A 15224-nucleotide genomic window follows, 5' to 3' on the forward strand; every position below is an offset into this window, starting at 1 on the left:
GACCGAAAATGGAATAATCCCTTTGCTGATGTTGATCACACCAATATGTGTAATGCACTTCAATAACATATTGTGATCAATAGTGTAGAAAAAACATTTCAACAGATTCATAAGAAAAGCTGCACAATGTTCATTTTTATAAACATTTCACAATATCTTTCACAACCAAACAGCTGAGCTGTATCTTTACAGCAGCTTCCCTCCTGGGTCTGTCTCTCTCAAAAAACACAATTAAAGCTGAGGGTAGTAGCCTGCTGCCCTTTAAGGGAAAATTGAATAATCTTTATATACCTTACACCCTTTATATATCTATATATATATATATATATATATATATATATATATATATATATATATATATATATATATATATATATTGAGCGTCCTGAGTTTAGGAAAGTGATACCGCGTGGTCGTTGTCTCAGTGCCGTTTCACAGGCCTTCACTATGACGTTCTGACACATCAAAGAGCCAGCGCTCTCCATGGCTGAGAGCTTCAGGATGGAACCTGAGATTTATTGGACACTCACATTAGATCTGCTGTCTTGCTTCTGACCTCTCCCTCTGCAGGGGTGTGTTTGTTTATCAGCCATTCATGCATCGTATCTTTGATTCCTCCTAGAATTCTTTTGTTTGAATTATGAAAAACTTCAGATTTCTGTGCTACCCTTTCATGCGGGTTATACAAGTGGCACCATACTCCTCACGTGAGGAACTTGACAGGCAGAAGGTTCGCTGTCTCCTTCCCATAACCCCTGCACCATTGACCCCTCACCTCTGCTCTCCTCTGGCATCTCCACGCAGACGCCAACCAATACGGAAGGTATGGGAAAACGCGAGCGGAAGAGGATGCCAAGCGTTACCTGAACGAGAAAGAGGAGCTGGAAAGACAGAGGGATGGGATAAGAAATGCACTTGTGACCCTCCGAAAGGAAAAGAGAGAGCTGAAGGAAGAGCTGAAGACAGCCTCTGGTAAGGAGACACAAAGCAAAACAGACAGCACGTGCTACACAATTCTCCTCAGTCATGACATCTCTTCAGTTTACGGATACTAAAACCTGTTACTGCACTCTCAAAATGAACAGCATAGCTAAAAAATACATCCACTGTATGGACCTTAAGTATCATTAGGATGGAGAGACAGACTCTTCCTAAGCAAAAGTATTATTTTCAGTCACATTTAGCGTATTTGTCTGCACATTAACCAGAGGTCTTGCATATTAAGTGCACATTCTGTATTCCTGCTCTGTATCTGACCCTGCACTATGACCTGCTATATTAGAGGGCCGTGTGAGAAGACAACTTCCCTACAGGGAGAAATAAAACATCTAATTGCTTTTTTTATCAAATCAAAGACATGGTTATGAAAATTCCTTCTAAATGTAATTAATCTCTCTAATTAGTTTCACATAATATGCTGCCGGCAGTGGTGAAAGAGTGATAGTAGCATACCAGACTGTAAACATAGTCCATTTCAAGTAAAAGTCTACTAACGAAGCACCAGCAAAATAAGCACCAGCAAAATGACTCATTGGAAATCACATTGGAACTAGTATCTATACATGTTGGACAGTAAAAAAATTTACTTTTGAAGTAGTAAAAAGTACTCAGCTACTTCAAGTAAATGTTTGACTTAACGCCATTTAAAAGAACCCAAAAATACAACATCTATCGTTTTAATCCTTGTTTGTCTGATTGTGTTGTGTGTGTGGTGTGTGTGTGTGTGTGTGTGTGTGTGTGTGTGTGTGTGTGTGTGTGTGTGTGTGGAGCAGAGCGGAGGACGTCCTCCCTGAACAAGCGCGTGTCCCAGCTGGAGGACGCCTGTCGAGCTAAAGAGGTGGAGAGGGTGGACCTGGAGCTCCGGCTCACTCAGGTCCAAGAAAACCTCAAGAAGAGCCTGGCAGGCGGAGCGCTGGGTGCACCTGTTGAGGCGAAGCCCCCAGTTCAGGTACATTTGTTTCACTATGTGGAAAGATGCACAAAAACATGTTTACAGTGGGGCTCGAAAGTTTGGGCACCCCAGGTAAAAATTTGTATTAATGTGCATAAAGAAGCCAAGAAATGACAGATTAGAAATTTGTATAATAAGTCACAAAAAGTTAGATTTTATTTCCATCATTTACACTTTCAAAATAACAGAAAACAAAAAAATGGTGTCTGCAAAAGTTTGGGCACCCCACAGAGTTAATAGCTTGTTGGTCCGCAGAACTTGTTCCCACAATGCATCAGGCTTATCTATATGTTCATTTGCAAACTTCAAATGCTGATTTTTGTGGTGAGGATGTAGAAGAGGTTTTCTTCTGATGACTCTTCCATGAAGACCATGTTTGTACTAGTATCTCTTTATAGTGGAGTGGTGTAGCCCAACTCCAGGTGTCTCCAGGTCTTTCTGGATGGATCGGGCAGTCTAACGGGGGTCTGGACTTGCTTTTCTCCCAGTCCTGCGAGCGGTTCTGTTTGATATTGTTCTTGGTCTTCCAGATCTTTAACTTCCACTGTTCCTGATGACGGCCATTTCTTAATTACATTCCCAAAAGAGGATATCTGCATCTGAAAACACTTTACTATCTTCTTGTAGCCTTCTCCTGCTTTCTGAGCGTCAACTATTTCCAGTTTCGGTTTTCTAGACAACTGCTTAGAAGAAGCCATGGTGCTGATTGTTGGGGGGGGGGGGGGTCAGATGAGTCTGGGCATTTAAAACTTAAGATTGACATCACCTGGTCTTTCCAGACCATGATGGAGAACAATCCATGACACTGTCAGGTCTCAGCTTTCCAAAGGGGGGGTGCATGCTAGAAACTCGGCAGGGGGCCCAAACTTTTGCAAACGCCATTTTTTAGTTTTCTGTTTTGAAAGTGTAAATGATGAAATAAAATCTAACTTTTTGTGTTATATTATAAAAATGTCTAATCTTTCATTTGATGCCTTTTTGGAGATTTTTCCATCTTTTCTTGGCTTCTTTTTACACATTAATACATCTTTTTTCCTGGAGTGCCCAAACTTTCGAGCCCCACTGTACTTGCACACCTGCCTGAATAGGCATTGTTTATTCATTTCTTTACTTTTTCTTTTTGTGTAGGCCTCTTGTAAAAAGACCCAGAATATCTACAGTGACTCTTTACCAGTAAACTGTGCCTCAGAGATGCGTCGGAGACCTCTATCTGTTTATGCTTCTACTGGAACTGTCATGCAGAAGGCAAAGGTATCTAATGATGGCCAAATGAAGCTTGGTGAACCACTGTCTTTTTTGTCTGAGGCCACTAGATGGCGCCCTTGGTTTTAAGAGAAAGGCCTAAGGCATTGCAGTTCAGTGTGTTCTCAACCAATTGTTGAACAGAGAGCGCCATCTAGTGGGCTCAGAAAATAAAGACACTGGTTCACGAAGCTTCATTTGGCCATCACTAAAAGTAACTGTCACAGTCACTTCCTGAACCCTTCCTCAGCCTATGGACAGATATCTCTGTCAGGCTTCACAAGGGTTGATAGCAGCATGTGTCATCATCTAATGGCTTTACAGTTCACACATGAATAGAGAGTAAGGGTGTTCACACAGTCCCTTTGGACATTTACAATGCAGTGCCTTGTGTGAGAGTATTTTCAGTAGGACAAGGATTAAAAGGGATTCTGTTACAACACGTAGTTGAATATCACTTTGCTCAGCTACTACTGCTTTCACAACTCATTTCACAATATTTCTACGTAAATGGTTCGAGGTAATCTAGTGATCTAATCTAGTAGATTGGAATGGTTTTTATTCACACAGAGACTATACTGCCTTGTACGACACCTTTACTTGGTCTTTGATTTACTTTGATTCATTGAGCCAGTTTGGTTCATTACTGTGAACCACCCAAATATAAATTGTCAAAAACAATTGTCTCTTGAAGTCAGTGGCATTGGATTTTGGATTTTGAGAATCCGTGAACAGAAAAGAATCTGTTTATAAACAGCTTTATGATTGTGTATTGCTAACTTACCTTGATGATTTTAGTGACAGTAGCAGTACATTGCAATGCTATAAAACCATTCAGCAATAACCTAAATTATTTTGCATTTGTTATATTTTGTCTAAAAATAAAGTCTAACAACTGAATGACTTAATGTTTACGAAGCTGAATAGTGTAACTCATTGTTCTACCTATAAAGATATTTTTGTGAAGCCATCTCATTAAGGCTTCTATCTTTACAGGAATGGGAGTCAAAGAAAGCCACCTAAGAGCAGCATCATGGAGAAAGAGCACAGGCTGCATCCAGGAGATCAACTGTGTGAAAGAAACCAGCCGCTAGGTGGAGGTACATCTCACTGAATATTTACTCTGCTGTCTTCCTCAAAGGACTTTTTCCATGATGAGGAATCCAAGACCTGCTCTCTGTCTGTATCCAAGTACTTTCAGCTGTCTTTGGTGGCAAACAGGAAAGAGAAGAGTTCATGAAAGAAAGTGTGATGAAAAGTGAAGTTAGTGCTCAGCGTTGTAATGGTAAAGCAAAACCGGATTGTGTTCTCATCCAGTGTTGCTTAAGGTGAAGTGTTAAGTTGTTAGGGTGCCATGTGAGACAAGTGATGTGTTTATAATTATGAGGATGGAGGTAGTTTAAGCCACAATGTGCCTTTCATATAATGTATTTTTTTATCTGCCTGTACAGAGTGAGACTACGGTTTTGTATCTTTTATACTTTGACACTGTTCCATGTTCCATTTCTCATCATCATCATCATCATCATCATCATCATCATAAGACGTACACTTGTCGAGGGGTATTCAATTATGTGCCATACAGGGCTAAGTGAGTTATTACTTTTTGACTGTGCTTATTAGCTTCTCCTCTCAGGTTGAAGCTGTGCTGAACCGCGACCCATCTGCTAAATAATCCTACACCACTTGACCCTCTTTCGCCCACATTCAAAAACTGTTAAATACTGCTCTTCTGTGATTCAAACCTGTCTTTGTCTGACTAGGAGAATCTCCACCACGGTATATCCTATTTCAACATCTTTTCTGCAGAACCTGTGCTTGACCTTTGCACTTTACTGTTCTCCTACCTGGATAAGGGAATAATAAATGTGTGTCTTATTCTCAAACATGTCATCATTAATTATTGTTACAATACAGAACTACAATGCATTCCCAGCCATTAGTTTAATTTTTTAATTCCACATGAAATGCTATGAACTAAATACACAAACAAAAAAGAGACACATTTACATCTGTCACCTAGTGAAGAAAATTCCATGCAGCACAATGTAGTGTGATGCAGTTCACACAGCCTTTTGTTTATAACTAATTTACTCATCTTCATTTGCTCTATGGAATTATCAGATTTGTATCATCACTTCTACATGTTAATATATTAAAAGCCATCCATGCATGATCAAAAATAGCTTTCAGTAAAGGGTGTGATACATAGAATCATTTCTCAACTGCTTTTGGGTCACTTTGTATCCCTGTCTGGGACAAAAAGGTTTCTTATACGGTGTGTGATACAAAAAGCTTCGGCAGTGGTAACTGGTATTGGCTCTCAAATGAGGAGGTAGAGCTTCTTCAAGGATGGTGAATAATGAACTGTGCAGCAGCTTGGAGCCAACAATCAGAGAAAGAGATAGTAAAGCCAGTAGAGGATATTGACAAAGAGAAACGCTGTGGGGAAAACGGTACGAGCGTGGCGATCAATGTTGTGTGGATTTTCCACAGTGAAGGTGGATGCCGCCCTGCGTGACATGTCCTTCACTGAAGACAAGCTGCAGCCCTGTCCTGACACCTTCTCTTTAGATAGAACATCGTTCCTAGTGGTGCTGTTTGCTGACTGCTCCGTGAGCTCCTCTGCAGTGGAGCCGACCTCAACAGACTGGTTCGGTTGGTTGGAGCCGACAATGGGAATGGAGCCGTTTCCATTGGATTCACAGAACTCCCTCAGAAGATCCTGACAGACAGACAGACAGGCAGGCAGGCAGGCAGACAGATAGACAAATACAATGTTTTCATTATCTTAGATGTTTTAAGTCTTGTTTCCACTTCCTATTTAAATGGTAACATTTTCCTCACCCTGTACACATCCTCGATGGTCTGGTTCTGCATGTTATAGAAGTGAGCGCAGGCGTACTCCACCAGTGCACCAAAGATGAAGGTGAAGCAGATTCCCAGGTACACATCTATGGCTTTGATGAAGCAGTTGGCATTGGGCAGGGACGAGCGGGCGCCCATCATCAGTGTGGTCATTGTCAGGACTGTTGTTACTCCTGGAAAACACGTCACAGCAGTGCTGCTGGGGTTGTTTTCATAAGGTAACATAGTAGATGGATTGGTCATTGTAATTACTTCTGCTGTTTCTCTTTCATCCCATTGGTTACAGGTGTCAGTAAAGTGATGATGTATTCATATTCATATTCTCATGAATGCAGGACAGTTACAAAAGTTATACATTGCTGAACATGGTGCAAATAACTCGTTTACAGCTGACTTCTTCATTTTATAATCAGTTGGCATACGCCTGCTGGAGTTATGGCGTCGCTAAGGTGAGGGTATTCATATATTAAAATAAGTTCATAAGTTAAAACATTATGTAAACACATGTTTTTCTTTTCTTTTTTAATGTGTTAGTATTTAGGTTATGGCAATGGTTAAAGGTGCTGTAGGTAGTATGGTGAAGATCCAGGACTGCTAAAGCCCAAAACGGTCTCCTAAGCCCCACTCTACAAGGGGAAGGAATGCATGTGCATGAGCAGTGACTGACATGCAGTTAGACACCCCCCCGGCCCTGGTTGGTTGAGCTGAACAGGGAGCTGTGGATTTTTGTAAATCCCACTACAGGCTGTAAGTCGTGCCAGAGGAGCCGACCTGCTTCATGTAGTTCTTCTGGAACCAAGGCTCAGTTTTAGCAAATATGACAGGAAGTTAGTTTTAGAAGTCTTACCTACTGCACCTTTAAGTCAGCAATTTGATTTGTTTTCAATGTTGACAATACAGGTGCATAATACAGGATTAAGTTTAAATAAACGGCATTCAAACACACTCTATCTGCTTTATGGGTAACTGTCTGACCGTGTCTGTGAGAGAGTATGTTACTGAGGCACATATAAGGTCATGCAGTGAATCAATATACAGTGGGTACGGAAAGTATTCAGACCCCTTTAAATTTTTCACTCTTTGTTTCATTGCAGCCTTTTTCCAAAAATCAAAAAAGTTCATTTTATTTCTCAGTAATGTACACTCAGCAACCCATCTTGACAGAAAAAAACAGAAATTTAGAAATTTTTGCATATTTATTAAAAAACAAAAACTGAAATATCACATGGTCATAAGTATTCAGACCCTTTGTTCAGTATTTAGTAGAAGCACCCTTTTGATCTAATACAGCCATGAGTCGTTTTGGGAAAGATGCAACAAGTTTTTCACATCTGGATTTGGGTATCCTCTGCCATTCCTCCTTGCAGATCCTCTCCAGTTCTGTCAGGTTGGATGGTAAACGTTGGTGGACAGTCATTTTCAGGTCTCTCCAGAGATGCTCAATTGGGTTTAAGTCAGGGCTCTGGCTGGGCCATTCAAGAACAGCCACGGAGTTGTTGTGAAGCCACTCCTTCGTTATTTTAGCGGTGTGCTTAGGGTCATTGTCTTGTTGGAAGGTAAACCTTCGGCCCAGTCTGAGGTCCAGAGCACTCTGGAAAAGGTTTTCGTCCAGGATATCCCTGTACTTGGCCGCATTCATCTTTCCCTCGATTGCAACCAGTCGTCCTGTCCCTGCAGCTGAAAAACACCCCCACAGCATGATGCTGCCACCACCATGCTTCACTGTTGAGACTGTATTGGACAGGTGATGAGCAGTGCCTGGTTTTCTCTCACACATACCGCTTAGAATTAAGGCCAAAAAGTTCTATCTTGGTCTCATCAGACCAGAGGATTTTATTTATCACCATCTTGGAGTCCTTCAGGTGTTTTTTAGCAAACTCCATGCGGGCTTTCATGTGTCTTGCACTGAGGAGAGGCTTCCGTCGGGCCACTCTGCCATAAAGCCCCGACTGGTGGATTGCTGCAGTGATGGTTGACTTACTACAACTTTCTCCCATCTCCCGACTGCATCTCTGGAGCTCAGCCACAGTGACCATTGGGTTCTTCTTTGCCTCTCTCACCAAGGCTCTTCTCCCCCGATAGCTCAGTTTGGCCGGACGGCCAGCTCTAGGAAGGGTTCTGGTCGTCCCAAACGTCTTCCATTTGAGGATTATGGAGGCCACTGTGCTCTTAGGAACCTTAAGTGCAGCAGAAATTTTTTGTAACCTTGACCAGATCTGTGCCTTGCCACAATTCTGTCTCTGACTCTTCAGGCAGTTCCTTTGACCTCATGATTGTCATTTGCTCTGACATGCACTGTGAGCTGTAAGGTCTTATATGACAGGTGTGTGGCTTTCCTAATCAAGTCCAATCAGTATAATCAAACACAGCTGGACTCCAATGAAGGTGTAGAACCATCTCAAGGATGATCAGAAGAAATAGACAGCACCTGAGTTACATATGAGGGTCACGGCAAAGGGTCTGAATACTTATGACCATGTGATATTTCAGTTTTTCTTTTTTAATAAATTTGCAAAAATTTCTACATTTCTGTTTTTTTCTGTCCAAGATGGGGTGCTGAGTGTACATTACTGAGAAATAAAATGAACTTTTTTGATTTTTGGAAAATGGCTGCAATGAAACAAAGAGTGAAAAATTTAAAGGGGTCTGAATACTTTCCGTACCCACTGTATAATGAGCAATTTCTATGATAGTAATTCAAATGAATGCACTAACATCAGACTACTTTAACCTATAGTGAAACGCATTAAGAGTTTTGGTACTGACCAATACAGACCCTAGCTGGGACAGAGGACTGGCTGATCCAGAAAGAGACCCAGGACAGAACCACAAGCAGGATGGAGGGAACATATGTCTCCAAAATGAAGAACAGCACGTTTCTACGCAGTGCAAAATGCAACACCAGCTTGGGGTATTGTCCTGCATGAAGAGACACAAAAAGACACGTATTACATTAGAGACTTATATATAACGCTGTCACGGCTCAGTTGTGACCATTAATGTATTGAAGGACACCATACCTGTTGTGAATATGTTACATTCCATTCTGTGAAAAACTCTGAAAAAAGCCTTTCCCGTCTGTTCTCCTGAAGATTTTTTATCTGTGGGAAACCCATCTCCAATCAATCCCCAACTCCTTTGGAGCCTCCTTCTTATCTTTATACTGTCACGTGATCTCAGTGAATGGAGCGTTGTTAGAAAGAGTATATATCCTTGTGTGTCTCATCAAACCTTTAGAACACTGAACCCTGCTTCGTGTCACTCTGTTCCCCGAGCTCGCCGCTTCTTTCAGAATCTACTCCCAGATGGAAGGCCGCTAAGTAACACAACCACAAAACCACTTCATGCAACTCAAAAACTGACTACTGCAAAATGGAAATTAGGCCAACCCAAAAAGCCCCCATCCAAAAAAAAACTTGGGGGGGTCCTACCTGTCTCATACACAGCCTCTGACACTGATGTGTAGTAGCTCTCTACGCTGTATTGAGCCAGCCGCAGGACGTCAAGACCCTTGACGGAATCATTCCCTCTGGTCCAGTAGAACACCACATCCTGCAGGTTGTAGCCCCCTGACCATACACACAAACACACACACACACACACACAGATGGTTTGATGAATCTGACCTGCTAAGAATAACATTGTTTATTCAGCTTGATACTCACGACATTGATGATGATGACGATGATGATGATGATGATGATGATGATGATAATGATGAGAATGTGACGTATGGTGACGTATGTCCATCTACACACTGGATGGGGGGTTGAGGGAGTTCCCATGTACTCACAGCTCTCCAGCTGCAGGGTGCACACCTGTCTGTCCATGGGGTACTTGGTCAGGTCCATGTTGCAGGCAATGGTAGCCGTGATGCTGTTGTGTATTCAGAGGAAGATCATTAGAAACCTGTAACACTGTTACTCCTTTGATGTACGACCAGGCTAGAGAACACAGAGAGCTCTCCTGACAACAATATCTCAGTGTCAGACATTTTTCTATCCAATGCATTCATTATGTATCAGACTCAATTAACAATAATAAACCAAAATGTGACTTTACTGAAGAAGAATAAGGAACACATTGCCCAATGCTGCCCTTTCTGTCCTAATTAAAGCTGTCTAGTCATAACAATGCTGTTTTGTATCAGTGTGACATATTTTCACTGTGGCCATAGGGGAAATCTGCTAATCTTCCTTAACACAATCTGAACTGTTTAAAGGTCACGGTAAAACACACTAATTCCGTGGCATTCCCTTAATTTATGACTAAGATGATGCATATGTGTTTTTTCTTCTTCTTTCTTTCTTTATTTAGTAGAACCTAAGGCCAATTTGCAGTTGATTAACACAACAATCATGAAAACAGCATAAAATGGGAAATGTAAATGAGTACATTTCCCTTCCTTTCCTTTCTGTTTTCATCTTCTTGTTTCAGTGATTGTAAAACTTTTATTTGCTCATCTTCTAGACCAATTTCCTCATACTAGCTCAGCAGAATCTGTACATCTTATGTGCAGGCGTACCAAATGTCAGTAAATATCAAGCAATAAACATAAACCTGTACCGTAAGGCATAGAGAACAGTTCCGTCGCTGAATATGCGTATGAGGCGGTTGTCCACTGTGACGTCATGCAGGAAGGAGCGCTTGGAGTCAGGGATGAAGGTGTCGGGGATCCAGAGCAGGGACACGAGGCGTCCATCCACGCTGACACTCTCATTTCCCGGGAACACCAGCCTGGAGTCCCGCCAGCGCTGACGAAGGAAGATGGTGGCAGTGTAGTCCTAAAAAGGTTTTGTAAAGAAGACTTTTATTCACTCATTCATTCACCCACTCACACAAAAACAAAGTAGGACGAGTGTTCCATGTTGGTACCATGTTGATTTCAGAGATGGCATCAATGCTGGCAATGTCAAGGCTCATTCCAATTTCCACAGGGCCCTCTAGCACGAGCAAGACAGAGACACAAGAAGATTTGGAAAGAAGTCTGTTTTCAAATGAAATGAAAAAAACACTTATCAAGCTCCTTCCTACCATTGAAATTAGGTCTGAGGTAGCGGTTGTATCCTTTCATCAACTTCTGAATTGTTGGCTGAAGCTGAGAGTCGTTCCATTCTCCCCAGCTGTTGCTAGAATACATACGAACACTGACGTCAATAAAGATATAGGAGAAAATGGACCATAAATGTTCAAGCAGAAGATACATAAATAGCAATGTCAGCATGTGTTCTGAACCCTGTTACATCTTCCTACAGTGTCTGAGCGCAGGTCCCTCACCCCTGTGTGACGCTCAGCCAGAGGGTCAGCAGCAGTAGCGTTTGCAGCTGCACACACATTGTGGATCAGCGGGCCGAGGTCAGCGGCTGTGCTCGGGGAGATGTTACAAACAAAAACTCATAAAGCCACAAATCTGTCTCGTGCACAATTCACATTATATGGGGTAGCATCATTTCACCATAGGGGGGCAGCACTGAACCAAATGTGATCCTAAACCTCAGGAAAATAGCAGCCCAGCAGCCATCCTCCTGTCTCCCTGCCCTCATACTAACATAAAAATAAAAATGTGATCTCTGCCTCCCTGCTCAATAAATGTATCAGTGACTGCTTAAGATGAAGAAAAGAGATAAAGAAGCCATGAATGTACCCACCTACCTATTTACATGGTCTGTCACCTGCTGATATATGTGGTTTATTCCCAAAGCCCCTTGATAATTAATCCTGTCTCTAACTCAGCAAGGATTCCCCTTTATTGTCCCTTTATTATAGTTACTCTCTCATCTTCTCTTGCAGATAAATCCCACTGTCAGTTAGGATAATAGATTATTAGCCCTCCTCATGTATACTTGCATCCAAATAATCTAAATCCATTATTCATGTGTTTGTGTTTCCAGCTGTTCCCATCACACTGAAAAGCTCCCAACCTCAGCGAAGCATTTCCATTAAATTCCATGTATTATTTATGCAGCTCTGCCAATGTGATTAATGACGCATACAAACACTTTTTATTTCCTCTTTCTAATGGCCATGATGAAAGTTAAAGAACCAAAGAATGCCATTGGGTTTTTTTCAACACATGCCAGTTGATGATTCATTTACGTTGTGTTTCACAAGTTATCTTATTTACTTATATATCTAAAGGCTCCGCTGATTATCTGTGTAGGTTTGTGCACGCTCTCTTCCTTCTCTCTTTCACACTCCTCATCAGCTCTTTTCCTTCAGCCATGTTTCAGCTAATATATTTATAACAAATCTCTTTCTTTATGTTTGCTCAGTCTATGCATGCACATGCCAAAAAAATATTAATTTATACACAAATTTCTAATTTTCTGGTTTGGTCTCATCCCAACTCTCTCTCTCTCTCTCTCTTTCTCGCTCTCTCTCTCTCCTACCTGTTTCAGGGTTCTGGTTTCCTGTTTCCACCTCAGGTCACTCCTTTTCTCTTTCCACTCTTCCTTTTGTTTCCTTTCCCACTCTTCGGTCTTCCTTTGTCCCAAATGTTGTGAGTGGCAGAGATATCTGTCCTTCTTTGGTTATTATTGCTAATATCCCAGTTCTTCTTCCACCTAAAGATAAACAACGGTTGCTCCTATCATTTGGTCCTGGCGTGTGGGCTAGTGTTGCTTGTTTTCTTGTTTGTGCGTCTCCTTCCTACTCTCTACACAGCTGTATTCATCTCTCCACAGAGCCTCTGTGCACCCCCTCCCTCTCTCTCTCCTTCTTAATTTATGCCACTCACCCTCTCATTCGCACTCCATCTCTCCCCTATTTTTTACTGCCCCCTACCTCCACGCACGCACACACACACACACACACACACACACACACACACACACACACACACACACACACACACAAAGCACACAAGCGCACATGCACGTACTGTATGCACACATATAAATACCCAGTTTGATCCGCCATATCACTTCTTTCCTTTTCCCTCATTCGCCTCCCCCCATACATTGTTGTTCTTTTGGCCCTTAATCTCTATCTACCTCCCCACCCTCCAATTTACACTGACACTGCACCTCCTTCTGGGCTTCAAAGCTCTGTCTCATTCCTTCATGCCCTCTCGCTCCTCACCTCCAACTCCGTTCCCTTGCATCAGTATCATCATCTGAATTAGTTTCATCTCAGCTCTGTCTCCAATCTCTCTTTGCTTCCATAAAATAGTCATGTAGCTCCCATGTGAGATAAAAAAACAACAACAAAAAAACTACTTTTCAAAAAACCTTATTGAAAATGGCATCCATGGGGTGTCTCCCCTCCTGCAGATTACTTCTCTACCCCTGAGAGCTGCTCATGTCCACATTTGGGTCATTGAAAATGCATTGAACCTCTAAATATTGCAGCGGATGATTACTGGAAATGATAACCCAGAGCTGAATCCTGGTATTGGTAGTGATGATGGTGAAGGTGATAACTTATCCACACACAACAGGCGACCGCAGCCCATAAATCAAAGCACTTTTTGTGTTATACGGTCGCTCCATCAGCTCCAGCACCTGTGATATTTTGTGATTAATCTGGAATTTGCTCATCATTCTTCAATATTCTACTCTAACAGCCTGACCCGAGGGCCCACTGCTAGGAGTTCCAGCATGTGTAAGAAAGCCTTGAGAGTTTACAGACAAATAACGCCTTATGAGATTTCAGCACAGGCTGTCGACCTGCTGCAGTCTATTGCTTTCCCAGCCTGTGTTCCTAAGTACTGACTACTGATGATAACTGCTTGCTAGCAAACTGTTTCCATCCCAGGAAATGAAGTGCATCAGTAACTGTAGTTATAAAGCTCTCCTATTCCTAATGTCATGCTCTGATGGCTGTATTCATGGACAAACTATTTTTTTCCACTCCATGTTAATGAAATGAACATAAGAGAATCCACCATGTGAATCATTGTGCACGCAGAGTCTGAGTCCCTGACAGTGAAAGAGACAATTTGAGACGTGTGTGAAACACCTGAGGGGGAGGATGTCAATGTTTGATCTGTGTGGGGGGCTAATGTATAATTATACCCAGACATGCCATGTCGGAGTGGCAGACAACTCAATGTTAGTCAGCATCCACCTGGCTACCTGCCTGCATGGTAACATCTGCCTGGGATTCAGCATGTTTTCCTTTTTAATTCTCTCACGGCTTAAATGCCCTTGTCTATCCATAGCTGTCCACCTGTCCATTTCTCTAACTCCTTTATTATCTAGCTCAAATTTCATTATTTCCTCAATCACATAGACGCTGGTAACAACTAACAACTTTCAAGGGACTTTTCACACAATTTCTCATTTGTAGAGGATGCAGATTTCCTCATTTAATGCTGGGCTTGCATTAGGGATGTGTTTATGTACAGTGTGTATGACATAACCATCCAGTCTCGGCCTCGCTGATTAAGGTCCATAGTATCTGGTCCCTGCATGTCGCTCATCTCTACTAATGCTCCTCCAATATCTAATCTCACCTTTAAAGCCTACCATCCATCATCCATCATCCATCATCCATCCATTTTACTCAAAAAATCATGGAACACATGCACCCCCCCATCATCTTCTGTCCAGCCAGCCAAGAACACTTAATGCTGCACTTTGGTTTCTTTCCCATCAATCCCCTGTTGCATAACCTACTTTCTCTGAATCTCTCTGCCTCTCTGTATTCAACTTAATTTCCATTTCTCCGTCTGTGGGTCTCCCTGTCTCCCTGTCTCCCTATCAGAATAAATAAGCATTTTCACACACCAAGTAATGTTCATGTCCACAGCCGCACCAGGAAAAGGAATTGTCGTGGCCCACGCTTTGGCCCCGTGGCTTACTGTCATGTGACAAATGAAAATGTCACAGGACTGCTTGTGAGACGGACAGTGATGAATCTCTCCTGAGTGACTGTGACGGCTGCCATGTCCATGTAGGAATTCAAGTGACGTAGACTCTGGGCCCTTTTTGCTCGCCTAGGCTCTGAGCCAGTTGCCATGTCTACCGATGACTAATGTGTCCACTGGAAGTGGATAAAGTGTTTTCTGTTGTCATTCTTCAGTGGACGTTAAATTGTAATTTAACATTCCTCTGTTTCCCAGAAGGTCTGTTGGCGTGTGTCCTAGGCCTTCTCTGAGACGGAGCCAATGGCACTTCTCCTTTTGAGACGCTCTTATCTTACATACTCATTGCACTTGTTG

At 42.2% G+C, this 15224-nt stretch overlaps 2 protein-coding genes and 1 long non-coding RNA gene across 10 annotated transcripts in view; 2 read left to right on the top strand and 1 right to left on the bottom strand.

Annotated features, from left to right (window-relative positions):
- Positions 1-5079, top strand: part of afap1l1a (actin filament associated protein 1-like 1a) — a 29093-nt gene extending 24014 nt beyond the window's left edge. For all 7 annotated transcript variants that reach the window (XM_032528209.1, XM_032528204.1, XM_032528205.1 and 4 more), the window contains exons 16-19: positions 805-972; positions 1773-1948; positions 3080-3202; positions 4190-5079. In XM_032528209.1, the coding sequence (XP_032384100.1) occupies positions 805-972; positions 1773-1948; positions 3080-3202; positions 4190-4216 (494 nt within the window). In that variant the 3' untranslated portion in view covers positions 4217-5079. The remainder of the gene's footprint in view (positions 1-804; positions 973-1772; positions 1949-3079; positions 3203-4189) is intronic.
- A 100-nt stretch (positions 5080-5179) lies between these two features.
- gabrp (gamma-aminobutyric acid type A receptor subunit pi) lies at positions 5180-12764 on the bottom strand. Of its 2 annotated transcripts, none has more exons than XM_032528213.1 (10): positions 12451-12764; positions 11339-11424; positions 11096-11184; positions 10937-11004; positions 10628-10845; positions 9855-9937; positions 9493-9630; positions 8828-8980; positions 6041-6234; positions 5180-5918 (listed from the first exon to the last, which is right to left on the bottom strand). In XM_032528213.1, exons 2-10 carry the CDS (start codon positions 11395-11397, stop codon positions 5586-5588), a joined length of 1335 nt encoding a protein of 444 aa, XP_032384104.1. In that variant the 5' UTR covers positions 11398-11424; positions 12451-12764; the 3' UTR covers positions 5180-5585. The 2 variants fall into 2 exon arrangements, with proteins under 2 accessions (XP_032384104.1, XP_032384102.1); XM_032528211.1 differs by having other exon boundaries at positions 11096-11190.
- Positions 10529-12179, top strand: LOC116696941 (uncharacterized). The gene is made up of 3 exons (XR_004333865.1): positions 10529-10591; positions 10699-10853; positions 11953-12179. It is a non-coding gene; the product is annotated as an uncharacterized LOC116696941 (long non-coding RNA).
- Positions 12765-15224: the final 2460 nt, after the last annotated feature.

This window comes from Etheostoma spectabile, chromosome 10, assembly GCF_008692095.1.
Source record: "Etheostoma spectabile isolate EspeVRDwgs_2016 chromosome 10, UIUC_Espe_1.0, whole genome shotgun sequence".
NCBI classification, from domain to species: Eukaryota; Metazoa; Chordata; class Actinopteri; order Perciformes; family Percidae; genus Etheostoma; species Etheostoma spectabile.

Excerpts from the sequence above, each read along its gene's own strand:
- gabrp (XM_032528211.1), bottom strand. The coding sequence starts at position 11,397 with ATGTGTGTGCAGCTGCAAACGCTACTGCTGCTGACCCTCTGGCTGAGC. Across the intron at positions 9,938-10,627 it reads ACTGTTCTCTATGCCTTACG|CATCACGGCTACCATTGCCT; the intron begins GTACAGGTTTAT and ends AATACACAACAG. Across the intron at positions 8,981-9,492 it reads AGAGGCTGTGTATGAGACAG|GACAATACCCCAAGCTGGTG; the intron begins GTAGGACCCCCC and ends CTCTTCATGCAG.